Below are 21835 nucleotides of genomic sequence, written 5' to 3'. Positions count from 1 at the left end.
TAAATGACCCATGCTACACGAGTGGTCAGTGAGCTTGAATTGTTCACTATCTACACATTCATCTGGATTAACGTGCTGTGTCTCTTTTTTTAGAAAAAATTTTAAATTAAAATTAAATTTTTTTAGGGTTGGGGGGAAGAGGGAGAGATAGAGTCTTAAGCAGGCTCCATGCTGAGTGCAGAGCCTGGTGATGCAGGTCTCAGTCTCACAACCCGGAGATCATGAGCTGAAATCAAGAGTCTGATGCTCAACTGAGCCACCTAGGTTCCCCCTCCATTTTTTTAGAGGGGGGAGGAGCAGAGGGGGAGAGAGAGAGTCTCTCCTTAAATAAACATTTTCGGGAGAAACTATTTGACAATGTAGTATCGTGAATTTAGGGATTTCCAAAGATTTGTTTAGATTACGAAAGAAAGGCCCTTTTCATCTCTTCAGTAAAATTTTAAGAGTCTCCTGTCGTGTATATGTGGGCAAAGGAGAAGAGTGTAAAAGAACCAAGACACCAGAGAGGATGGAATCATCTCTGCTGAAGGGTGGGAGGAGGGGCGGTCAAGAGAGCAGGGAATTCTTTATTAAGAAGGAATTTCAAATGAGTATTGAGGATTAAATAAAATTAATAGGAATTTCTCAGGTAGTTGAGGTATGGAGAACAATACAAGCAGAAGAAATAACATATACCAAATCCCAGAAAAGTGAATTATTCAGTGAATTTAGAAAACAGCAAAGCACAGGGTCTTTTAAGAGCAAAAATTACAAATAGTATCAGATGAAATGGGACCATTGTCGAGGTCAAGAAAAATACAAATTCTTTGCAAAGGGGTTTGGATATTATAAGTAATTTCAGTGTACCACATCTAGTTTCTGAATAGGAGTTGTTTTTCTTTTTAAGAGATCTGTGATATTTTTTCCCAAAAGTGTTACAGTATTTTTCCTCTTGTGGAATTCTTTTAAAATGGCTGGGGCAAAGGAACAATTCAAAAATGTGACCCTTGTGCTGTGTTTAGTAGATTGAACATTCTTCTGAGGCTTAAGAAATTAAGAATGTATGTGGTTTCCTTCCAAGATCAAGAGACGAAGGTCATCTAATTGAGAAGCTCATGTCTTCCATTGCATGTTCTCATCTTGCAGATGTGGGGAAAATGCCAGTGGCTGGATTTTTGTTAGCCAGATTCAGTGAGTCTGGTTCAGGGGACTCTGAGCAAGGAAACTCTCCAGATGGGCTTTCTCAGGACATGTCTTGAATTTGGTCTCCCATTGTCAGAATGGGTCCCCGAGTCCTTGCTCACACAACATGGTTGTCCTTCCTACCTGTCGTCTTCTTTCTCCAGAACTTAGGCAGCTCTACTAAGGGACTGACTCTTATTTTGAGAGATTTTCTTTATTATCAAAATCCCCCTTTTTTTCATTGCCTGAAACTTTATTACTTGAATCCTCATGCATCACCGACTTCTTGGTTTTGTCCTGCCATTTTGCTCTGATCTACTTCTACCTTTGCCTGCTCTACAGCTTCAGACCCTTGACTTGGATTCAGATCTTTGGCTTTACTTTGATTATGAATCTTTTCAATATTTTTGTTCTTCAAAACTGTTTAAGTAGCTTTTTTTTTTCTTCCCCCATGGTTCACTGGTCAATTTGCCAAAGCCAAGGCTTCTAAAACTGCTTCAGAGCTGGTATCTCCCATTCAAATCTAACTCATGCTTAATGCTCCCATTCAGATCTTCATCCCACCCAAAGGAAGGTCTTCTTTCTTCTTTAGCCTTATTTCAATCCATGACACCCAGCACACTAATCCAGAGTTTGGGGCATCCTCCCCTATAATTCTTCTTTTATCCTTACCTGTATTCACTCACCAAGTCAGTTGGCCACCTACCCGTCTCTCTAAGAAGGCTCTGTGTTTCCATCAGCATTATCACTCTCACATTTTACAAAGAACTCCTTTAGCCTGTAGTCTTTGTGGCTTAGCCAGAAGTCTAAACTCATTTTCCATCCTGAGGCCCATATTAATACTCTAAGTCAGAAATATAATATGCCAGTGTACAACTTGAGTTTTGCTTGTTTACCTAATACATAAATATTTGTCAGTCACCTGTTTGTAAGACCGATAGAATTGAGTCTCAGTCTCTGGGTGGTTTTCTGCAGTCCTTGTCATACTTAAAATGCACAGCCTAGTCTGTCTGCCTGTCGAAACAATGGGAATCATACTGGACAAGATATGCTTTTATTTGGCTTTTCCCCCCTAAAAGGTCCTGCATTGTCCAGAGGGACAGAATCTGGTGTCAGAAGCTAGGGTCCACTGCTGTCACTGTGATATTCCCTGGACATTCAGGCACTTAATGAAACATGCAGATGTCTCTTACCGACTACCTATTAAGTTCATAATATAAATAGGTATCTTAATATTTCCGCTGTTTTCTTCAGAGTACTCTGAAACACTTCTGATTCCTTTCGGGGAGAATATAGTCTTCATTAATATTATGACCGAAAGTAATTACCTATTGAAATGTGTTATTTTATACTAAAAAATGATATTCTACCATGGCTTGATTTTTGTTTTGATAATACCCTTTTCTAATTAAAATAACTTAAATATACACATACATGCACACACACACACACACACACACACACGTGTAAATAAAATTGCAGTTGTTTGGTATAATTTTGGTAATTGTTAGTTATCTCCGTCCCCTGCCATACGCTAAACAGACATCACAGCCCCATATGTCAGTGGCTGCGTCTTGCTGCGTCCCAACTCGTGGTTACAGCGCTCACAGGCAGCCCTTAGATCGTTCCACAGGGCGAGTGCCTTTGCTCGGATACACTCACGTAACCTGACTTGGTTACTTCTGTTTACTCATGAGATTGTTTTTAACTTGGTAAGAGAAGTAAAGTGAAAAGGAGTGGAGGAATACCTTTGGCAAGTTTCTGGCAAATTATTCTTTACTTAGATCCATTTTTTAAGGACATTTCTTTTATGAAGAGGAACAATTGAAGGAAACAAAACACATTTCAAATATCTAATTCAGAAGGCTTAGTAAGATTCTGAAGTATTTAAAGAAACGATTTATTCATATTTTACTTCAGTATTTATTGAGCTACTACTATGTGCAGGAATGTTTTAGTAGGTGCTGGGGTGGAACAGAGAGCTAGACAGATGCAATCCTTGTTTTCCCAGATTTAGCACCAAGTAGAGAAGACAGATAATGAAAAAAAAATTAATAAAATGTAGTAACTGTTAGGGGAAACACTGGGACTACAGTTCATGCCAGCGAGCCCAATCTTCCCGATGAGAGGCTGCCTGGGAGAAGTGACGTACGGGCTGTGGTCTGAAAGACGAGAAGCCATCCGGAGAGATCCAGAATTAAGGAAAGCAGAGGGAGCACTTACGCACAGGCATGGGCCACAGATGGTGGTTAAGCTGGGTGTATGAAGAATGGGAATGACCCCAGAGAAGTGGGAGAAGGGAGTCAGATCAAGGAAGAACTAACGATAAAGGCCGAGGGGAGTGAAGTCAGCTTGGTGTTTTTAGGAACCTGTAGGTCACTTGGTACTATAAGAAAATATATCAAAAGAACTATATATACATATATTTTATATATATGTGTACATATATATTATATATATAGTTTTATAAAGTCATAAAGTGATAAACACAAAATAAGAATCAGAAATCCTTTTTTTTTTTAAACTATAAAATGGTTTGGTTCAAGCTACCGAGTTCTTATCCTGCATTTCATGTGCTCAGAAAATGGATTCAGAACAAATTCATAAATACTGTTCTAGGAATTCTATGTGTGAAGAGATCCCCTATAGTTAGCATTGTGTGTGTGTATCACACGCGTGTGCACGCGCACACACACACACAGAATTTGCTCTTTGATGACTGGCTTTGTATATATTCATTTACCATTACCTTTTTGAAGAAAAAAGTTTCCCACTCTTTTTTCTTTTGCTTGCTTGGACGGCATCAGTGCCACTAATTAGAAGCAAATATTACAAAGCCTTTCATTCCAAACCTTAGAGCTTTCTCTCAAAGCCCAGGTTAACAGCAGAGCCCTGGTTCGAAGAGCTGACTTACTCCAGTCCACGGACTCACTGATTCGTGAGAGCCTGTTTTCCTTAGATTTTGTACAAGAGAAGACCATCAAACATAAAAACATCAAAGCTGGACTGAAGCCGCCCAAAAAGAACAATTTTGAGATTTGAGTAGTAGTTTTAGTTCCAGTTGCTAAGCTTTTTATGTTCTTTTTGCGGTCATTCTCTAGTTCCTACTCATTTTTAGCCTGATTTGCGATGATCTAAAGATGCTTGTAAAGTTCTGAAATGATGTTACTTTATCAGTCACTAGACTAAAAAGACAAGCAGAGGCAAGACTTAGATATAAAACACTGATTGAAGGTCCCCTGTTTAAAAGATGCTTTTCATTAGTAGTTTGCAAATATTGATGACGGACACAAAGATAAGTAAGTATCCAGTAACTTGAGTGGTAAAAATGCACTGCGGTAAGTTATTCAAGGAAAGAAAGAGTGACGTTTGTGTTCAGTGTAGAATTTCCTCTCATTCATTCTTCTGATCCGTTCACTTATTCAGTCAACAAACTTTTAAAGATTGTGTACTAAATACAAAATTCAGTGGTAGATGAAGATACAGACGTGGTTTGAAACTGAAGGGAATAGTAAAGTAAATGGTTCTCAAATACTGCAGTATCCATGCCTCTTTCAAAAAGCTGATAAAGATGATGGATGCAGTAGACATGCACATCTTGGAGACCTGTGGTTGCCTCGAAGGTGACCGTTGGACCCCTTGGGATCAGTGAAGCCTGCGTAGTGATTTCTTAATTTCTAGTTTTGTTCGTTGTTTGCATCTTGTCTCCCAACCCAAGGTTTATTTAAAAGAGTTTACCTTTAAAATTAATATTGGGCCAAATCTTCCAGAAACACCTCCAGTTGAGGTATCTGTGGTTGATATTCAGAAGCCAGCCTGCTCAGTAAAGCGAGCGTGAGCGCCATCTAATGCCCACACGAAATAAACGTTGGTAACAGCCGTAGTAACACAATGGGATTAGGGCGTGTAACATTTGTAAAGATTAAAAAAAGGTTGTACATTTGTGCTGTTATCTGTGCAGGATCATACATGATTTAAACTTTAAAATAGACTTTTTATTTACTAACACTTCTGGATTTTCAGAATAATCACAAAGATAGTACAGAGTTCCCAAAACTCTATACCCAGTTTTCCCCCCAAATAGTATGGCACTATCGTTATAATTAATAAACTGACATGGATACATTATTATCAGCCAAAATCTATAATTTATTCATATTTCTTCAATTTTTCCTTACTGTCCTTTCCCTGTCCCTAGATTCCATCTAGGATAGCACACTGCATTTAATGGTCACTTTCCTTAGGCTTAGTTATGATTGTTGTTATATTTGAATTTTACTGTAGCTTCCTGTTACTTTGCAAAATATTTCTTCAAAGTTTTCAGAAAACAATTTTTGTTATTCCTTTGATAACACGTGTAACTATTTAAACAGATTTTGTGGAGGTTTGTATAAATATAAATTACCCTTGTGCATTTTCATCTCTTGTAATGATGAAAAAAGAATAAGAAGGAGCAGTACCAAGATGTGATTATAAAGACTCATGCAGTAGAAACTGTAAGAATCCTATTTCCATTTGGAGTATAACCCTCACTAGCTATGTTCTTTGGCACACCACTCACACTTTTGCTTTAGTTTCCATATTTGTGGAATAAGGTCTGTGAACCAAGAAATTCCCCAGCCCTTGCACTATGAGAGGATTAAAAAAATATTTTCCCAGTGCAAGTTATAATCCTAGTGTTTCGTATTGGATATGAGTGAAGATTTATTAGTATGCACCTACTAAGCCGATGCATTATCTCGATATTATAGATGAGAAAATGTAGAGAAGTAATTGCCCATGACCATTTAGCAAGTAAGCAATGGGTCAGATTCCCAGTATAACAACTTCCAAAGAGACAGCACCCCTTTCCGAACCCATAACCCTACAGTGCTCTCCACCCGCTGCCGTGCTTATGCTAGGCTCCTCCAGTGACCAACGCTCCAGGATGAAATGGTTTCTCTTTATAGTTCTTTTGCCACTCGCTGTGTGAAACTCCATAAAATGCCATATATGAGCCTTTGTCTCCAACCTACTGAAAAGCATTAAGTCTGAGGCATATTCACAGTTCTACTCTATTGGCTAATTTTAAAAAAATATTTTATTTATTGATTAGAGAGAGAGAGACAGAGAGAGCGAGCTCATGGTGGGGGAGGGGCAGAGGGAGAAGGAAAGGAAGACGCCCTGGTGAGCAGGGAGCACAAGGAGGGGCTCAATCCCAGGACCCTGAGATCCTGACCTGAGCCAGAGGCAGATGCTTAACTGATTGAACCACCCAGGTGCCTCACTATTTGCTGACATTTTAATAAAACATGTATTTTTAGTCTTTTCAAAAGTCTTCGAGAGATACACAGGAATACTGTCTTCTGGAAGCAAGATGGAATATTGTGTTTCCTTTTCAAGGCTGCACGGAATTAGTGTGCATGTGAATCTTGAAGGCTCAGGGCGTGAGCTGGGAAGCAGGGAGGCCTCTGGAGCGACCAGGCTCCTGTGGTACTGATGACCCGTTAGTGTGTGTGAGAGACGTAGCAAGTCCAGAGTTAAAAGTCCCAAGACCCACATCTTATTTCGAACTCATTACATCAGAATCTTGGGAAGCGAGAACCAAACAGCAATTTTAAAGTGCCCTAGTTGATTTCGAAGTGTTGCCAAGAGTTGGTTACTTTCCTTTTATTTGGGGGTAAACTTGTCCTTGTCATCAATTCTTACAAAGGAGAAAGGTGTGGCTTACAAAAGAGGATAATTAGTAAAGATTTTTTACTGAACACATCTCTATCAAGTGCATTTTTTCTATCTCAGACATAGAACTTTTGAGATGTGAAATGAATTAAATTTGGCCTAAAGAAATTTGATTATCAGCAGTAGGCACGGACATCACAATATAGTATATGCCATTTCCTCATAGAAGAACTGGGTTTTAAGTAGTATTTAAGTGGAAAATCATGTATCTGCAAATTTTGTTTTTAATTTTTTTAACAATAATTTTAATATCTAGAATCTGAAGGTGGTATTTATTGACCACGTGTATGTTTTTCTTAAATAAGATTCCTATCTTTGCTTTGTAAGATCTGAGCTTCATTGAAGTGAATAAAGTCTTTGTGTCCTTCTTGTCCTCCACAGTGCCTAGCAAGTGTCCGAGATCGAATTGTTAGGTGAGGACTTTAGATGAGAGAGCGGGGCACAAAGGGAAAGGAAGAGATGGGAACTGAGGAAGGAATGAGGAGTGGAAGAGGGCAAACATGGTCTCACATTTTGCATTTTTTTTTAATTTCTTTTCAGCATAACAGTATTCATTGTTTTTGCACCACACCCAGTGCTCCATGCAATCCGTGCCCTCTCTAATACCCACCACCTGGTTCCCCCAACTCCCACCCCCCGCCCCTTCAAGATCCTCAGGTTGCATTTTATAATTCCTTTAAGGTATGAAAAAGCAGGGGTTATTTTCTATTCTTTGAAATTGCGCATTTCCCAGGTTACTATCAAAAGGACTCAAACTTCGGGATATTTTTGTTGAAAGGAAAGTAATTCTATTGGCTGACTTTGGTCCTTGGTCTTGAGAATAAGATATACATAAATAGATAAAAATAATAAAAATAGAAATAAATAAAAAAATATAGTTTAGATGGTTTAATTTATAAATTGATAATTACACACTCCATGCTGTTAGAATTCTTTGCTAAATCCCATTATCCCATTTCTACATATTTAAGCTTTTTTAAAATAATTTTTTTGAGTCCACAATATTGTAGTTTCTTGTAGACTAGAAATTTGCTCCAGATTATCTGTTAAGATCTGCATTTTGACAGTAAATGATTTACATCAGTTAACAGAGAGAATTAGTAGCAATACTTTTTAGTAGTAGTCTTAAAATAGAAGCTTCTAAGAGCTTTGACGTTTTAGCAATTTATAGACTTTGTTGGTTACAAACGAAACCATTAACAAGGAATGCCTTTATGATATGAGAAATAAATTTCAATCTGTGTGATTAAATAGTAAAGATGTATGTAATACAATGATTTGGTTAATGTTATGGATATGATTAGTAGAGTGTTTCCTTAGCATCCTGGATAGACGGCCAAGGATTGGATGTTTCTTAAAGAAAAAGGTTTTGAATTATTTTCCGCATATTAGAATGAAAATCAAATGCTGGTAGAAAATAGTATCTATCACTTTCTCAAATTTCTAAAATATTCCTTTTAATTCTGCTTTTGTTATTATAATGAGCAGTTCCTTATGTTTTTAATTACAATACTATGTTAAGTGATGTATCTTGTCCACATTTCTGGCACAAAATGGTGTGTTTCTCAACTGCAAAATTATATGTATTCCTAAATATAGGCACATTTAACTTAAATATGTCAGTTGATTTAAATCAGTTTCTTTCTTTAAAAACAATTCTTAAAGCATTTTTTTCTGCACAAAGATCAACTTTCAAATCCAACTTAGAGGCCTATTTAATAATAACTCTCCTACAAGTTCAGTCAAATTTAAAATATTAGGCATCCAGTGTATTTAAATAATCACAGTGGTTCTTGGTACACAGTAACGGTACACAGTAACAGTATCATAAGTGGTGGTGGTGCTGGGCCATATTGCTGAACCCCCTTCACAGCCTCCAGTAACATGTTCAGTGGTGTCTGTTGGAGGATTCCAGGCATGCCCTCCTAATCATCTCTGGTAAGGTCCTGTCTTTCCCCTCAAAAACACATAAACAAGATTACAAACTCACTTTCTCCCCTAACTCGAAAGGACCTATTATTTGAAATGTCACCATTTTATTTTATAGAAGTAATTCTCTTTCTTGTGTCTGAAGTTATAGGTTACCATACCGGTGATGGGAGCCATTTTTGGGGAGTAGGGGGTCAAATATTTTCTGTAAATTGAAATTTGTCTATGAATAGTACTTCTGTGATGTTTAAAGTAAACACAGTAAGACATTTTTGCCCAAAGTGCTGTTTGTTCAAGTATATGACTTGAGAATGCGACATCCTGACACCACCATTTGGAGGCTGAGTCCCCTGATAGAAGGGAAAATGCCACATATCGACAGAGATTATTTCTCCCTGTTTTCTTGGACATGGGGTAAACAAGGAGAAGTTGTTTAAAAAACAAAACTACCTACGTTTTATGAGTTGATTCTATTCTGCCTAAGAATCTTGAGCTTTAAAATAAGAATTTAAAACATTAATTGGTATTTTCCTGTCAGGGAGATAGTGATTATTAATAAAAACATGATAAAATGTGAAGATCAATTTCACTTATCTCATTTTATTAGGGAAGGGAATATTTTATGATAAAACCTATAATGCATGGTAATATGGGAGAAGGATGAAGTACTTGCTTCCCTCCCCATTTCCTAATCATGTGAATCATGATTTTAGTGGCCTGACTATTCAAACAGTTAATTAACTATTTTTAACAGCTTAAAATCTTAACAACATGAATCTAAGAATGAAACTTAAATGCAGACATGAGTAAACTGCTAACTGGCATTTTCTACCAGAAGTCTTGGTTTTGTTTTGTTTTTTTTTGTTTTGTTTTGTTTTGTTTTTACTATAGACCTTCTGTTTGAATGTGGACATTCTGTCTTGCTCAAATAGGACTATTTCAACACAAACTGGTATTTGTTTAATAACTTGCTGGCTCGGAACTCATGTTAATCATGGTTTCAGTTGGATTTGGACATTGGGGAATTAGTAAACGTATTGACTGAATTATAAACGGGTCTGTAGCGTTGCCTTTGATGCCGCAAGCAGTGTAGTTGGGTACCGTGGCGTATGGGAAGAGAACTGACCATTTTTGGAAGTGCTGACTGTGGGCTAATTGCTCTTTTTCATTGTGCTCCTCTGGACTTCAGTTTATTTGTGAAATGAGGAGCCAGACTAATGAATCCGTTGCTGTCTTCCAACCCAAAGATTTCTGTTGACTAAACCAGGGAGTTTTGGCTAACTGAGATTGAACTACATAAGCCTTCTATTTTTAGGAGTCGTGGGAGAAATGTCTAAAAATGCAGTTGTGTTTGTGCCTCAGCTAATGAACGATCGGTACAGTATTATAAGAATAATGGCATTTTTTGATAATTGGGGACTTTGATGTTTCCCGGGGTTGTGTAGTGTTTCACACATACAGGTGCAGGAGGCGGGGTAACAGATATCCTAACCTCAGGATAGATCCAGAAGTTACTGTGTTTTTCAGTGATTCCCTAGGACAAACACTATTTTTTCTTCTTCGTAAGTGTCCTCTAAAAAGTGAAGTCTGGTGTTACACATCAAAGCTTTGATCTGATACATGCATTTATTATTTTGCATGTGTGCTGGTCTTCTAAGTATCAGTTGCTGGAAGTCTGTTCAGTGCAGGTTTTCTCGGACTCCGCACTGCTGATACTTTGGACTGGAAAATCCTTTGTTGTGGGGAAGCTGTCCTGGGCATCCCTAGCTCGACTGAGCAGATGCCAGTAGCAGCTCCCCATCCCAGCGGTGAAAATAAAAAAATGTCTCAAGACATTGCCAGATGTTGACTGAAGGGCGGAAATGTCCCTAGGTAACGACCCCTGGTTTAGTGCACAGCCCCCCCCCCCTTTAGTTAGGATACAAAGTTAGGAGGTACTGGGCAGATCGATGCTGATGGTACTGAGTGGTTAAATTATTTAAATAATGTTAAAGCTCTTCAAAGTGAATCTATATTCCTCATTGAGCATTAAATGTGTCTATTTTGTGTACCTTCTAGATGTTCTTGATATACTCTGAGTGAGGCAATCACTTATTTCCATAGATAGGCAATAATTCCTCGGAAATCTCAATAAGTTGTCAGAGGAGATGCAAATTAAAAGAGTCTGATGATTTCATTTGTAAGTTCCCATGAGATCTCCTTACTTCCACAATTAAATAATTCTCCAAATTTCATTTTATTATATGGTAGAGACAAGGACAACAGGTCTCTGCTCTTTGTGTGGTTGTTGATATGTTTGTGTATGTTGTCAGTGGCCTTCTAAAAGATAATTTTTTTAAATGACCACTTCTCCATCCACTCACCCCAAGATATCAGGGTTTTGATGATGAATATTTTTCAGGTTATAATAATTCTCATTTTGATAATTTGGTTTAAAAAAACCCTCAGGTCTTTTGAAAGGAAGCATTGGTGGAACCATATAAGCTTTCCATGTAGTTGGTGTGGGGTATGGAGTCTTTTTCTCAAACAAAAAGCACAGAATAAAGAGGCTGTGAGATGTGTCAATGTGATATTCACTTCTTTGGGCCTCCTGCTTAAAGGGACCAGTACAGTGATTGTAGGCCCAAACTGACAATCTTTGTATCTGAGGTCTGAGTGTTTTTCAGGCAAGCCTGCATTACACAGGGAGCTGAATATAAATAGGTCTTGTAAAAGCAGAAAGAAACTTAAAGAAATATAATAATATTGCAAAATCCTTTGCTAACTTTAGAGAAAGGTGGCTTATAATTATCTTGATTAAAAGGACTATTATTACTCAGCATTTTTTTAACCTTTTTAAACCCAAATAGATAGTAACTTATCAGAAACAGGCCTACATTTTTCAGAAAGATAGGCTTCTTAAAAAAAAAAAAAAAAGTATTATCTAACTTCTCCCATTTAATATAGAATAACAGAGACTGGATTTATACTTCTACCTTAAACGATTAAAAATCTGGAGGAAAAAAATATAGTAGAACAGTGTATGACACTGGCCACTGGGCAGTAGAAAGCAGTGATCCCTGAGATAGGAAACAAATGAGATGAGACATACGATTTCCCTGATTTATTGCTTTGGGAACATCCAGGCTGTGGTGCAAGGAGAAGCAAACCAGGAGGCATCCAATGAACTCCTGGAGTGGAAGAGACAGAGCTGAGAGTCTGGGGAGATCAGAGAAGTCAGAGGTCACAGACAGAGTACCGGCAAGGAGAAAGTTGCACAAAACCCACAGAGATCTTGCAGAGCCTCCTATGTGTTCTGCACAGCCCTGATTACTGTTTGCATCTGAGGAGACCACTGAGTCTAATAGGGAAAAACACCTGGAAGGATTAGAGCAAAAGGTTCTTGGCATTCACACAGGACCTGGGGGGAAAAATGCTTGCTCCCATCAGTAAGACGGGAGTACCTCCTAAAACATGGGCACTGGGTCCATTCTTGCCTTAGTGGTGTGGAATAACAAGCCCTACATGAAATACTCCTCAGGCCTTGCCCAGCAAATCTTAAAAAGCAAGACTCAAAAAGAACAAATTATTTCCAAATAATCTGACTACATCCCTAAGTAGAACTCAGGAATATTTACAAGATTATGAAAAATAGGGGCACCTAGGTGGCTCAGTGGGTTAAGTGTCTGTGTTTGGCTCAGGTCATGATCTCAGGGTCCTGGGATCAAGCCTCACATCAGACTCCCTACTGAGCGGGGAGTCCGCTTCTCCCTCTCCTTCTGCTACTCTTCCCTGCTTGTGCTCGTTCACTCTCTCTCTCTCAGATAAAATAAAATCTTAAAGGAATATAAAAAAAATCCAGCATTCAACAAAGTCAAATTAATGATACCGAACATCCAACCAAAAATTACTAGCGTATTGTAAAACTGAAAAATATGACCCATAATGATGAGAAAGACCAATCAAAACTGAAACAGACTCACAGTTGTTTGAATTAGTGAAGTATTAAAACAGTTATTTTAACTGTATTCCATATGTTCAAAAGGTAATTTGATACCTGAAAAAGAATTTCCAAATTGAACTTCTAGAGATGAAAAACACAATTTCTGAGATGAAACATGCCCTGAATAAGGTTAACAAAAGATTAGACATTCCAAAAGAAAAGATTAGCAAATTTGAAGGCATTACAACAGAAGTTATCCAAAATAAACAGAAAAAAATATTTTAAATGAGTAAATTAGTCAACCATGGAAATAGTTTTCAGTATCCCAATAGATATGTACTTGGAGTCTCTGAGAGAGAAAGGTGGATATAAAACATATTTGAAGAATAGCTGAAATTCTTCCAAATTTGATGAAAACTATAAAACCACAGATCCAAGACACCCAACAAACCCCACATGTAAGAAACATGAAGAAAACAACATCAAGAGAAATCAAAACTAAATTTTGCAAAACTAGCAAAAAATAGAAAAAACTCAAAACAACCAGAAGAAAAAAAAGATCTTTTACAGATAAAGGAATTAAGAAAAGGATGGCAGTAGTGTTTTCATAGGTAACAATGCAAAGGAGACAATGCCATACTAAAGTATGGCAAGGATGGGGGAAAAACCCTGTCAACCTAGAATTCTATACCCAGCGAAAATATCTGTCAGATAGGAAGACAAAATAAAGACTTTATCAAATGTACAAAAGCCAAAAGAATTCATCATCATAAACCTATCATGCAAAAATTGTTTAAGAAATTCTTTTAGACAGAAGGAAAATGAAGATCACCTGAAAAGGCAACATCATGACCTTTCCCCTGGGCAGGAAGGGTCTATTTTGCCCCATTATGAGTTTGAACATGAGGGTGCTCCTGATTCAGCTTCAGGTTTCCCAGTAAGGAATAGGTGACAAGCATGAGGAGAAAACTGGTGATAAGGAACTGGTCCCTGACCGAACAGAGCTTCCTGACCATATGGATCACTCACCCTGGAAACTGTTACTGAGAGACTGATCAAAGTACACTCTTTAGGATTTCTGTGTTTTAGAGTATTTTTGATACTGCACATTGACCCTTATCTTAAAACAATTACTTTTAAAGCTGTAAAGTTGCCTTCTACATTAAGATCTTTAATCTACTTGGAATTTTTTTTTTTCAACATGAAGATACATTCGATCCAGAGCAGCCCAATGGAAATACTATCTTGTTCTCACTAACCTGAAATGCCAACCCTATCATATATCAACCACCTATATATGCATGGAAGTCTTCCTGGGCGATCTCTTCTGTTAGTCTGTTTCTCTGTCTAGACACCAGTATTATGATATCCACGTACTAATTAGATACATTTATACAAGTAAGAAAATATTCTTTCTTCTTTCTGAAATTTACCTTGATTCTTCCTAGCCTGTTGAATTTCCAAATTAGTGTTAGGATCATTTTTAAAAAAATAGATGAAGAGGTTTATTAAGAATTCCAGCCAGATCAACTTAGTTTCAACCTGTCTTACTAACACTTGATAAGTACTAAACTCTCCAGTCCATGACAAAAGTCAGTCACAGAATGACTTCTTGTCTTCACAACTACAGGGCCAAAAGCAGATGTGGTGGTGAAGGGTGACATTTCACTTAGGTAGTAGGCATCTAGGGGTCAGATCTCTTCCTTCTCTTCCACATTCCCTTAGCAGTAAGGATAACATTTCCCACTGGGTCAACATTAGCTTCAGTTATTTTGGTGTAGACTTTGTAGATACAGTGTCATTGCTGTAATCACATTTAAGTACATACCAACTGCACATGGAAGGCATGGGTCAGACTATATTTATCAGATTCACAATGTAAAATACACAGCACTTAATATATTTTCCAGGGTTTTCAGTAGATACTTCTTGGCTGACTCGAGGGTTAAATTCTCTTTAACTTCATTAACTTCATTTTAATATAATGTTGAAGAATTCTGACAATTTATCAACATTTATCATTTACTGTTGAGGGCCTACTTTGCTCTAAGTACAGTACTAAGTACTGAATATTCAGCAGTTGAGAAATAGATATGGATTGCTTCTTTGTTTTTTGATTTTGATGAAGTCCCAAAAGTTTATTTTTGCTTTTGTTTCCTTTGCCTTTGGAGACATATCTCGAAAGAAGTTGCTGTGGCTGATATCGAAGAGATTACTGCCTATGTTCTCCTCTAGGATTCTGATGGATTCCTGTCTCACGTTGAGGTCTTTTATCCATTTTGAGTTTATCTTTGTGTACTGTGTAAGAGAATGGTCGAATTTCATTCTTCTACAAATAGCTGTCCCGTTTTCCCAGCACCATTTATTGAAGAGACTGTCTTTTTTCCACTGTATATTTTTTCCTGTTTTGTCGAAGATTAATTTACCATAGAGTTGAGGGTCCATATCTGGGCTCTCTACTTTGTTCCACTGGTTTATGTGTCTTTTTTATGCCAGCAAAGGAAACAGTCAAAAAAACAAAGAGGCAACCCACGGAATGGGAAAAGATATTTGCAAATGACAGTACAGACAAAAGGTTGATATCCAGGATCTATAATGAACTCCTCAAACTCAACACACACAAAACAGGCAATCATATAAAAAAAAAATGGGCAGAAGACATGAACAGACACTTCTCCAATGAAGACAAACAAATGGCTATCAGACACATGAAAAAATGTTCATCATCACTAGCCCTCAGGGAGATTCAAATTAAAACCACATTGAAATATCACCTTACACCAGTTAGAATGGCCAAAATTAACAAGACAGGAAACAACATGTGTTGGAGGGGATGTGGAGAAAGGGGAACCCTCTTCCACTGTTGGTGGGAATGCAAGTTGGTGCAGCCTCTTTGGAGAACAGTGTGGAGATTCCTCAAGAAATTAAAAATAGAACTTCCCTATGACCCTGCAATTGCACTCCTGGGTATGTACCCCAAAGATACAGATGTCGTGAAAAGAAGGGCCATCTGTACCCAATGTTTATAGCAGCAATGGCCACGGTCGCCAAACTATGGAAAGAACCAAGATGCCCTTCAACGGACGAATGGATAAGGAAGATGTGGTCCATATACACTATGGAGTATGATGCCTCCATCAGAAAGGATGAATACCCAACTTTTGCAGCAACATGGACGGGACTGGAGGAGATGATGCTGAGTGAAATAAGTCAAGCAGAGAGAGTCAATTATCATATGGTTTCACTTATTTGTGGAGCATAACAAATAGCATGGAGGACATGGGGAGTTAGAGAGGAGAAGGGAGTTGGGGGAAATTGGAAGGGGAGGTGAATCATGAGAGACTATGGTCTCTGAAAAACAATGAGGGGTTTGAAGTGGTGGGGGTGGTGGGAGGTTGGGGTACCAGGTGGTGGGTATTATAGAGGGCATGGATTGCATGGAGCACTGGGTGTGGTGCAAAAATAATGAATACTGTTATGCTGAAAATAAATAAATTTAATTAAAAAATAGATATGGATCCTTCTCTCAGGACAATCTAACATTTAAACAAAATAAACAGAAATATAATTTATAATTGTGCTTAATTCTATGAAGGGAAAAATAGGGTTGTATATAAGAATAACTAGAGGGAGAATATACATTTTTTATATATTACAAAAGACTCTGTACAGAAGAAATGTGATTTGACTTATTACCAGATTTATATAGCAAATTAAACATAATTTTTTCTTGTAGTAAATTAATGTACTCATTGGTTCCACGGTATTCATGTTCATTGGCACTATAATGATCCAGATATCAGGCTCACAAAAATGGCCAAGGCCCAGTTCCTGTCTTTGAGGAGATCCAAGTTCAGTGGCTTACAAAATTACTTTTCACTAAAAGAACTGCATGCCGAAAGAAAGCATAAATATATTCTTTTTATTTTTCTTTCTTTTTTTTAGATGAGGATAGGCATTCACTCGGGTTCTGTGCTCGCTGGAGTTGTCGGGGTGAGAATGCCACGATATTGCCTGTTTGGAAATAATGTCACTCTGGCAAGCAAATTCGAATCAGGAAGTCACCCTCGGCGCATCAACGTCAGCCCCACCACTTACCAGTAAGTGTTCTCTGACCTCTCCTCCTCCTCCTGTCTTTGGCCTTGGCTTGAGCTAACATCCTGTCATTTGTGAGACCCTGTATTTATTTATACTGTTTTTGATCATGTCATTCTCTAAGGTGATAGGAGTAGGTCCACCCAGTCTGAAAGATAGCAATTGTCACATAAATGTTTATGCGCACCAGGAGAGAGGGCACGAGGAGCCTGACTTGACTGAGAGGTAAACATAGGTTTGTCATTTCCCACAGTTGCCCTTCTTCTGAGGTACACCTGTTTGAATACAGGAGAGCAAGTGTTGGAGATTTCGGCATCACACCCAGAGTCCTCACATTTTCATATGTTCCTCAAAATTTATAAAAGTCCGGGGAATGAGAGAGAAAAGACATTTTTGTCTGCTTTTATTCTTTGGAATAATTAAGGCAAATAATGAATCTCTAAAGTTAAATATATATTGGGCAAAGAGTTAAACTTCAAACTATCTTAAAGGTCATATTTAACAACTCTACACCCACAGCTGACAGCTGAACACATCTGTATTTTGTACCTGGTAGATGTCCGTTCACCTACTGGTTACTGCACTTCCTAGGTACGGGGACCACGTCTTTTCTAGCTCATCATTATATTCCCAGAACTTGCAGAACATGCGTAACACATATAAGTACTCTTTAAATATTTGTTGAATTAATGAATAAATGCATTGGTAGGATGCACTTTTCTAGATTAAGATGACTATCTCCTGTATGTTAGATTTTGGTTTTATGCTTGGCATTGTTCTGCAAGCTAATTGGTGCCGTGGTTTGGAAACTAAGAAATCATATTGTAAAACTGTTGAGTGGAAATAATGACCATTGATATTTTTTCTTTTTCTATTTTTATTGAAGTATAATTAACATACAATGTGATATTAATTTCAAGCATATAACAAATTACTTTGACAATTCTATACATTACTCAGTGTTCACACGGTAAGTGCAATCATAAGTCATCGTAAAATGTTTTTATAATATTATTGACTATATTTCCTATGCTGTAGTTTTCATCTCCATGACTTATTTTATATTGGGACTCTGTGGTTCTTTATCCTCTTTATTTCACCTACCCTCCCACCTACATCCCTGATGGCACCCGGCAGTTCGTTCTCTGTACTTAAGCATCAGTTTTTTGGTCCCTTTTCTTCGTTTTGGTTTTTAGGTGCCACATACAAATGAAATCCTATGGTATTGGTTGTTCTGTGACTTATTTCATTTAGTGTCATATGTTCTAGTGTCTCCCAATCAGATGGGGGCCTCCAGATGTGGGGCAATGATCAGCTGGAAGCTGGGGGCAGGGGAGAGGAAAGAATTCACTGAGGCAGAACAAAGGAGATAGATATTTACTGAATATACCCATAGTGAGTGCTGAGCAGGACAACAGAGGAGGGTTGTCTGCCACAAGGCAGTGGGCTGCTTTTAAAGAGAGAAACTGAGGAGCTATGGTGGCATATAGAATTCTTCTTTTGATCACTGTGCTTGGTTTTAAGTAACCCATGGGTCAGCTAGGACCTATGGATGTTTTAGGGTTGGTTGGGGGGGGGGGGTCACCTGATGGGCCTGTCTGTAGTCAGCCAGGTGGTCACTCTGGTCCTTTCTGCATTCCATTGCTAAAACCTGTTTGCCTAAAAGTGGCCTCTGTACTTAGGTCCATTAATGTTGTTGCAAATGGCAAAAGCACATTCTATTTTATGGCCGAATAGTACTCCGTTATAAATATATATGCATATATATGATATATACACACACACACATATATATGCCCTGTATTGATCCATTCATCTGTCGACGAACACTTGGGTCGCTTCCATATTTGGCAATTGTAAATAATGCTTCCATAAGCACAGGGATGCTTGTATCTTTTTGAATTAGTCTTTTTTCTTTTTCTTGGGGTAAAGACTCGAGAGTGGAATTACTGGATCATATGGCATTTCTGTTTTTAACATTTGGAGGAAACTCCACATTATCGTCCACAGTGGGCTGCAGCTGTGTACATTCCTACCAACAGTGACAAGGTTTCCCTTTTCTCCACATCCTTGCCAGCACTTGCTGTTCTCAGCGTTTTGATAGTAGCTGTCTGCCTGGTATAAGGTGATATCTCACCGTGTCTGGGTGTCTTGTTTGGTTTTGGTTGGGGGGACTGTTTGGCATTTCCCTGGTGATGAGTGATGCTGAGCATCTTCCCATGTGTTTGTTGGCCATCCATGTGTCTCTTTGGAAAGTTGGAAAAATGTCTGTTCAGGTCCTCTGCCCATTTTTTAATCAGATTGTCTTTGTGATGCTGAGTTCTATAAGTTCTTTCTAGATTTTGGATATTAACCCTTTATCAGATAGATCATTTGCAAATATCTTCTCTCATTGGTAGGTTACTCTCTCATTTTGCTTATGGTTCCTTTGCTTTACAAAAACTTTTTATTTTGGTGGGGTCCCAAGTTTATATTTGCTTTTCTTTCCCTTGCCTTAGGAGACATATGTAGAAAAATGTTGCTAAAGCCAATGGCAAAGAGATTACTCTCTGTTTTCCTCTAGGAGTCTTATGGTTTCAGGTGTCTCATTTAGGCCTTTTATCCATTTCGAGATTATTTTTGTGTGTGATATACGAAAGTGGTTCAGTTTTACTCTTCTGCATGTAGCTACACAGTTTCTCAAAAATGTTTTGTGAAAATTCTGTCTTTTTCCCATTGTATATTCTTGCCTCCTCTGTTACTTATTAATCAATCATATACGTTTAGGTTTATTTCTGGGTTCTATCCTGTTCCATTGATCTGTGTGTCTTTTTTGGTGCCAGTGCCTTATTGTTTTGGTTATTACAGATTTGTAAGTGCATCTTGAAATCTGAGATGTGTAACCTCCAGCTTTGTTCTTCTTTCTCAAGATTGGTTTGGCCATTCACGGCCTTTTCTGGTTCTTCACAAATTTTATTTGTTCTAGTTGTGGGAAAAATGCTCTAGATGTTTTAAAGGAGATTGCATTTAATCTATATATTGCTTTGGATAATATAGACATTTTAACAATAATAATTCTTCAAATCCATAAGCCTGCTATGATTTTACATTTGTTTTATCTTCCATTTCTTTCAGTAATGTTTTGTAGGTTTCAGAGATTAGAACTTTCACCTGTGTGGCTAAATTTATTCCTAGGTATTTTATCCTTTGGTGCAACTGTAAATTGAATTGTTTCCTTAATTTTTTCTTCTGCTACTTTGTTACTAGCATATAGAGACATGACACGCTTTATATTGATTTTGTGTCCTGCGACTTGACTGGATTCATTTATCATTTCTAATAGTTTTTGGTGGTTTCTTTAGGGTTTTCTGTATATAGTATAGATAGTAACACGTCATCTACAAAGACTGACAGCTTTATTTCTTCCTTAGCAATTTGGAGCTCTTTCGTTTCTTTTTCTAGTCTGATTACTATGGCTGGGACTTCCAGCACTACGTTGAATGAAAGTGGCAGGAATGGAACCCTTGTTTTGTTCCTGATCTTAGAGAGAAGGTTCTCAGTTTTTCACCACTGAGTATGATGTTAGTTGTGGGTTGGTTATATACGGCCTTTATTATGTCGAGTTCTGTTCCCTCTGCACCCACATTGTTGAGAGTTCTCATCATGAAAGAATGTTGAAAATATCAAATGCATCTCTTCAGATGACTCTATGGTTTTATCCCGTTGTTAATGTGATGTATCATACTTGACCGACTTGCACCATTACATACCTGGAAAAAATCCCCCTTGATCACCGTGAATAATTTTTTGTGTGTTGCTGCATTGGGTGTAATAATCATTTGAGGATTTTTGCATCTATGTTCATCAGATATATTGGCCTGTAGTTGGTTGGTTGGTTGTTTTGCACTTTTTTTTTTTTTTAAAGATTTCATTTTTCCAGGGTAAGGGGGGAAAAGAGGGAGGGGCACAAGCAGACTACCTTGAGTGTGAAGCCTGACGTGTGGCTTGATATTAGGACCCTGAGATCATGACTTGAGCCAAAACCAAGAGTCAGACCCTTAACTGACTGGGCCACTGAGGTGAACTGATTTTGTTTAATTTTGTGGTGTCTTCGGTCTGGTTTTGGTATCTCACAATAATGCTGGCCTTGTAGACTGAGTTAGGAAGTTTTCATCACTTTCATTTTTTGGAACAGTTTGTGAAGAATAGGTATTAACTCTTCTTTAAATGTTTAGTGGACTTCACCTGTGAAGCCATGTGGTCTGGAACTTTTATTTGTTGGGAGTTTGTTGATTACTGATTCAATTTCCTTACTAGTAATTGCTCAGCTCAAATCTTCTATTTCTTCCTGATTCAGTTTTAGAAGACGGTATGTTTCTGGAATTTATCCATTTGACTAAGTCCTCCAGTATGTGAGCATTGAACTTTTCATAATATGTTCTTGTAATACTTTGTATTTCTGTGGCGTCAGCTGCTATTTCTTCTCCTTCATTTATGATGTTATTTGAATCCTCTTTCTTCTTTGATGAATCTGGCTAAAATTTTTTCAGTGTTGTTGATCTTTTTAGAAAACCAACTCTTGGTTTCATTTGATCTTTTACATTGTCCATTTAGTCTCTGTTTTGTTCATTTCTGCACAGATCTTTATTTCTTTCCTTCTTCTAACCTTGGGTTTGTTTGTACTTTTTTTCCCTTTGTAGCTCCTCAGGTGTAAAGTTAGGTTTTTTGAGAATTTCTTGTTTTTTGAGCAGGCCTGTATTGCTGTCAAGTTCCCTACGACTGCTTGTGTTGCATCCCGTTTTGCATCCCATGGTTTCGGACTGCCGTGTTCTCATTTTCATTTGTCCCATGTATTCCTTGATTTTTTTTTCTTTGGTTTCTTGGTTGACCCACTAATTGTTGAACAGCATGTTGTTTACCCTCTGCATGTTTGTGGTTTTTTTCTGGATTTTTCTTATAATTGATTTCTGGTATCATACTGTTATGATTGGAAAACATACTTTATATGATCTCAATTTTCTTAAATTTACT

General features: G+C 37.7%; 1 protein-coding gene across 2 annotated transcripts in view; it reads left to right on the top strand.

Moving 5' to 3' along the window:
- Positions 1–21835, top strand: part of GUCY1A2 (guanylate cyclase 1 soluble subunit alpha 2) — a 332057-nt gene that overhangs the window by 244627 nt on the left and 65595 nt on the right. For both annotated transcript variants that reach the window (XM_059179573.1, XM_059179572.1), the window contains exon 7: positions 16676–16830. In XM_059179573.1, coding sequence (XP_059035556.1) covers positions 16676–16830 — 155 coding nt within the window. The remainder of the gene's footprint in view (positions 1–16675; positions 16831–21835) is intronic.

The sequence above is a fragment of the Mustela lutreola genome, chromosome 1, assembly GCF_030435805.1.
Source record: "Mustela lutreola isolate mMusLut2 chromosome 1, mMusLut2.pri, whole genome shotgun sequence".
NCBI classification, from domain to species: Eukaryota; Metazoa; Chordata; class Mammalia; order Carnivora; family Mustelidae; genus Mustela; species Mustela lutreola.
Note: the sequence above shows the minus strand (reverse complement) of the source record. Positions and strands in the feature narration are given on the sequence as shown.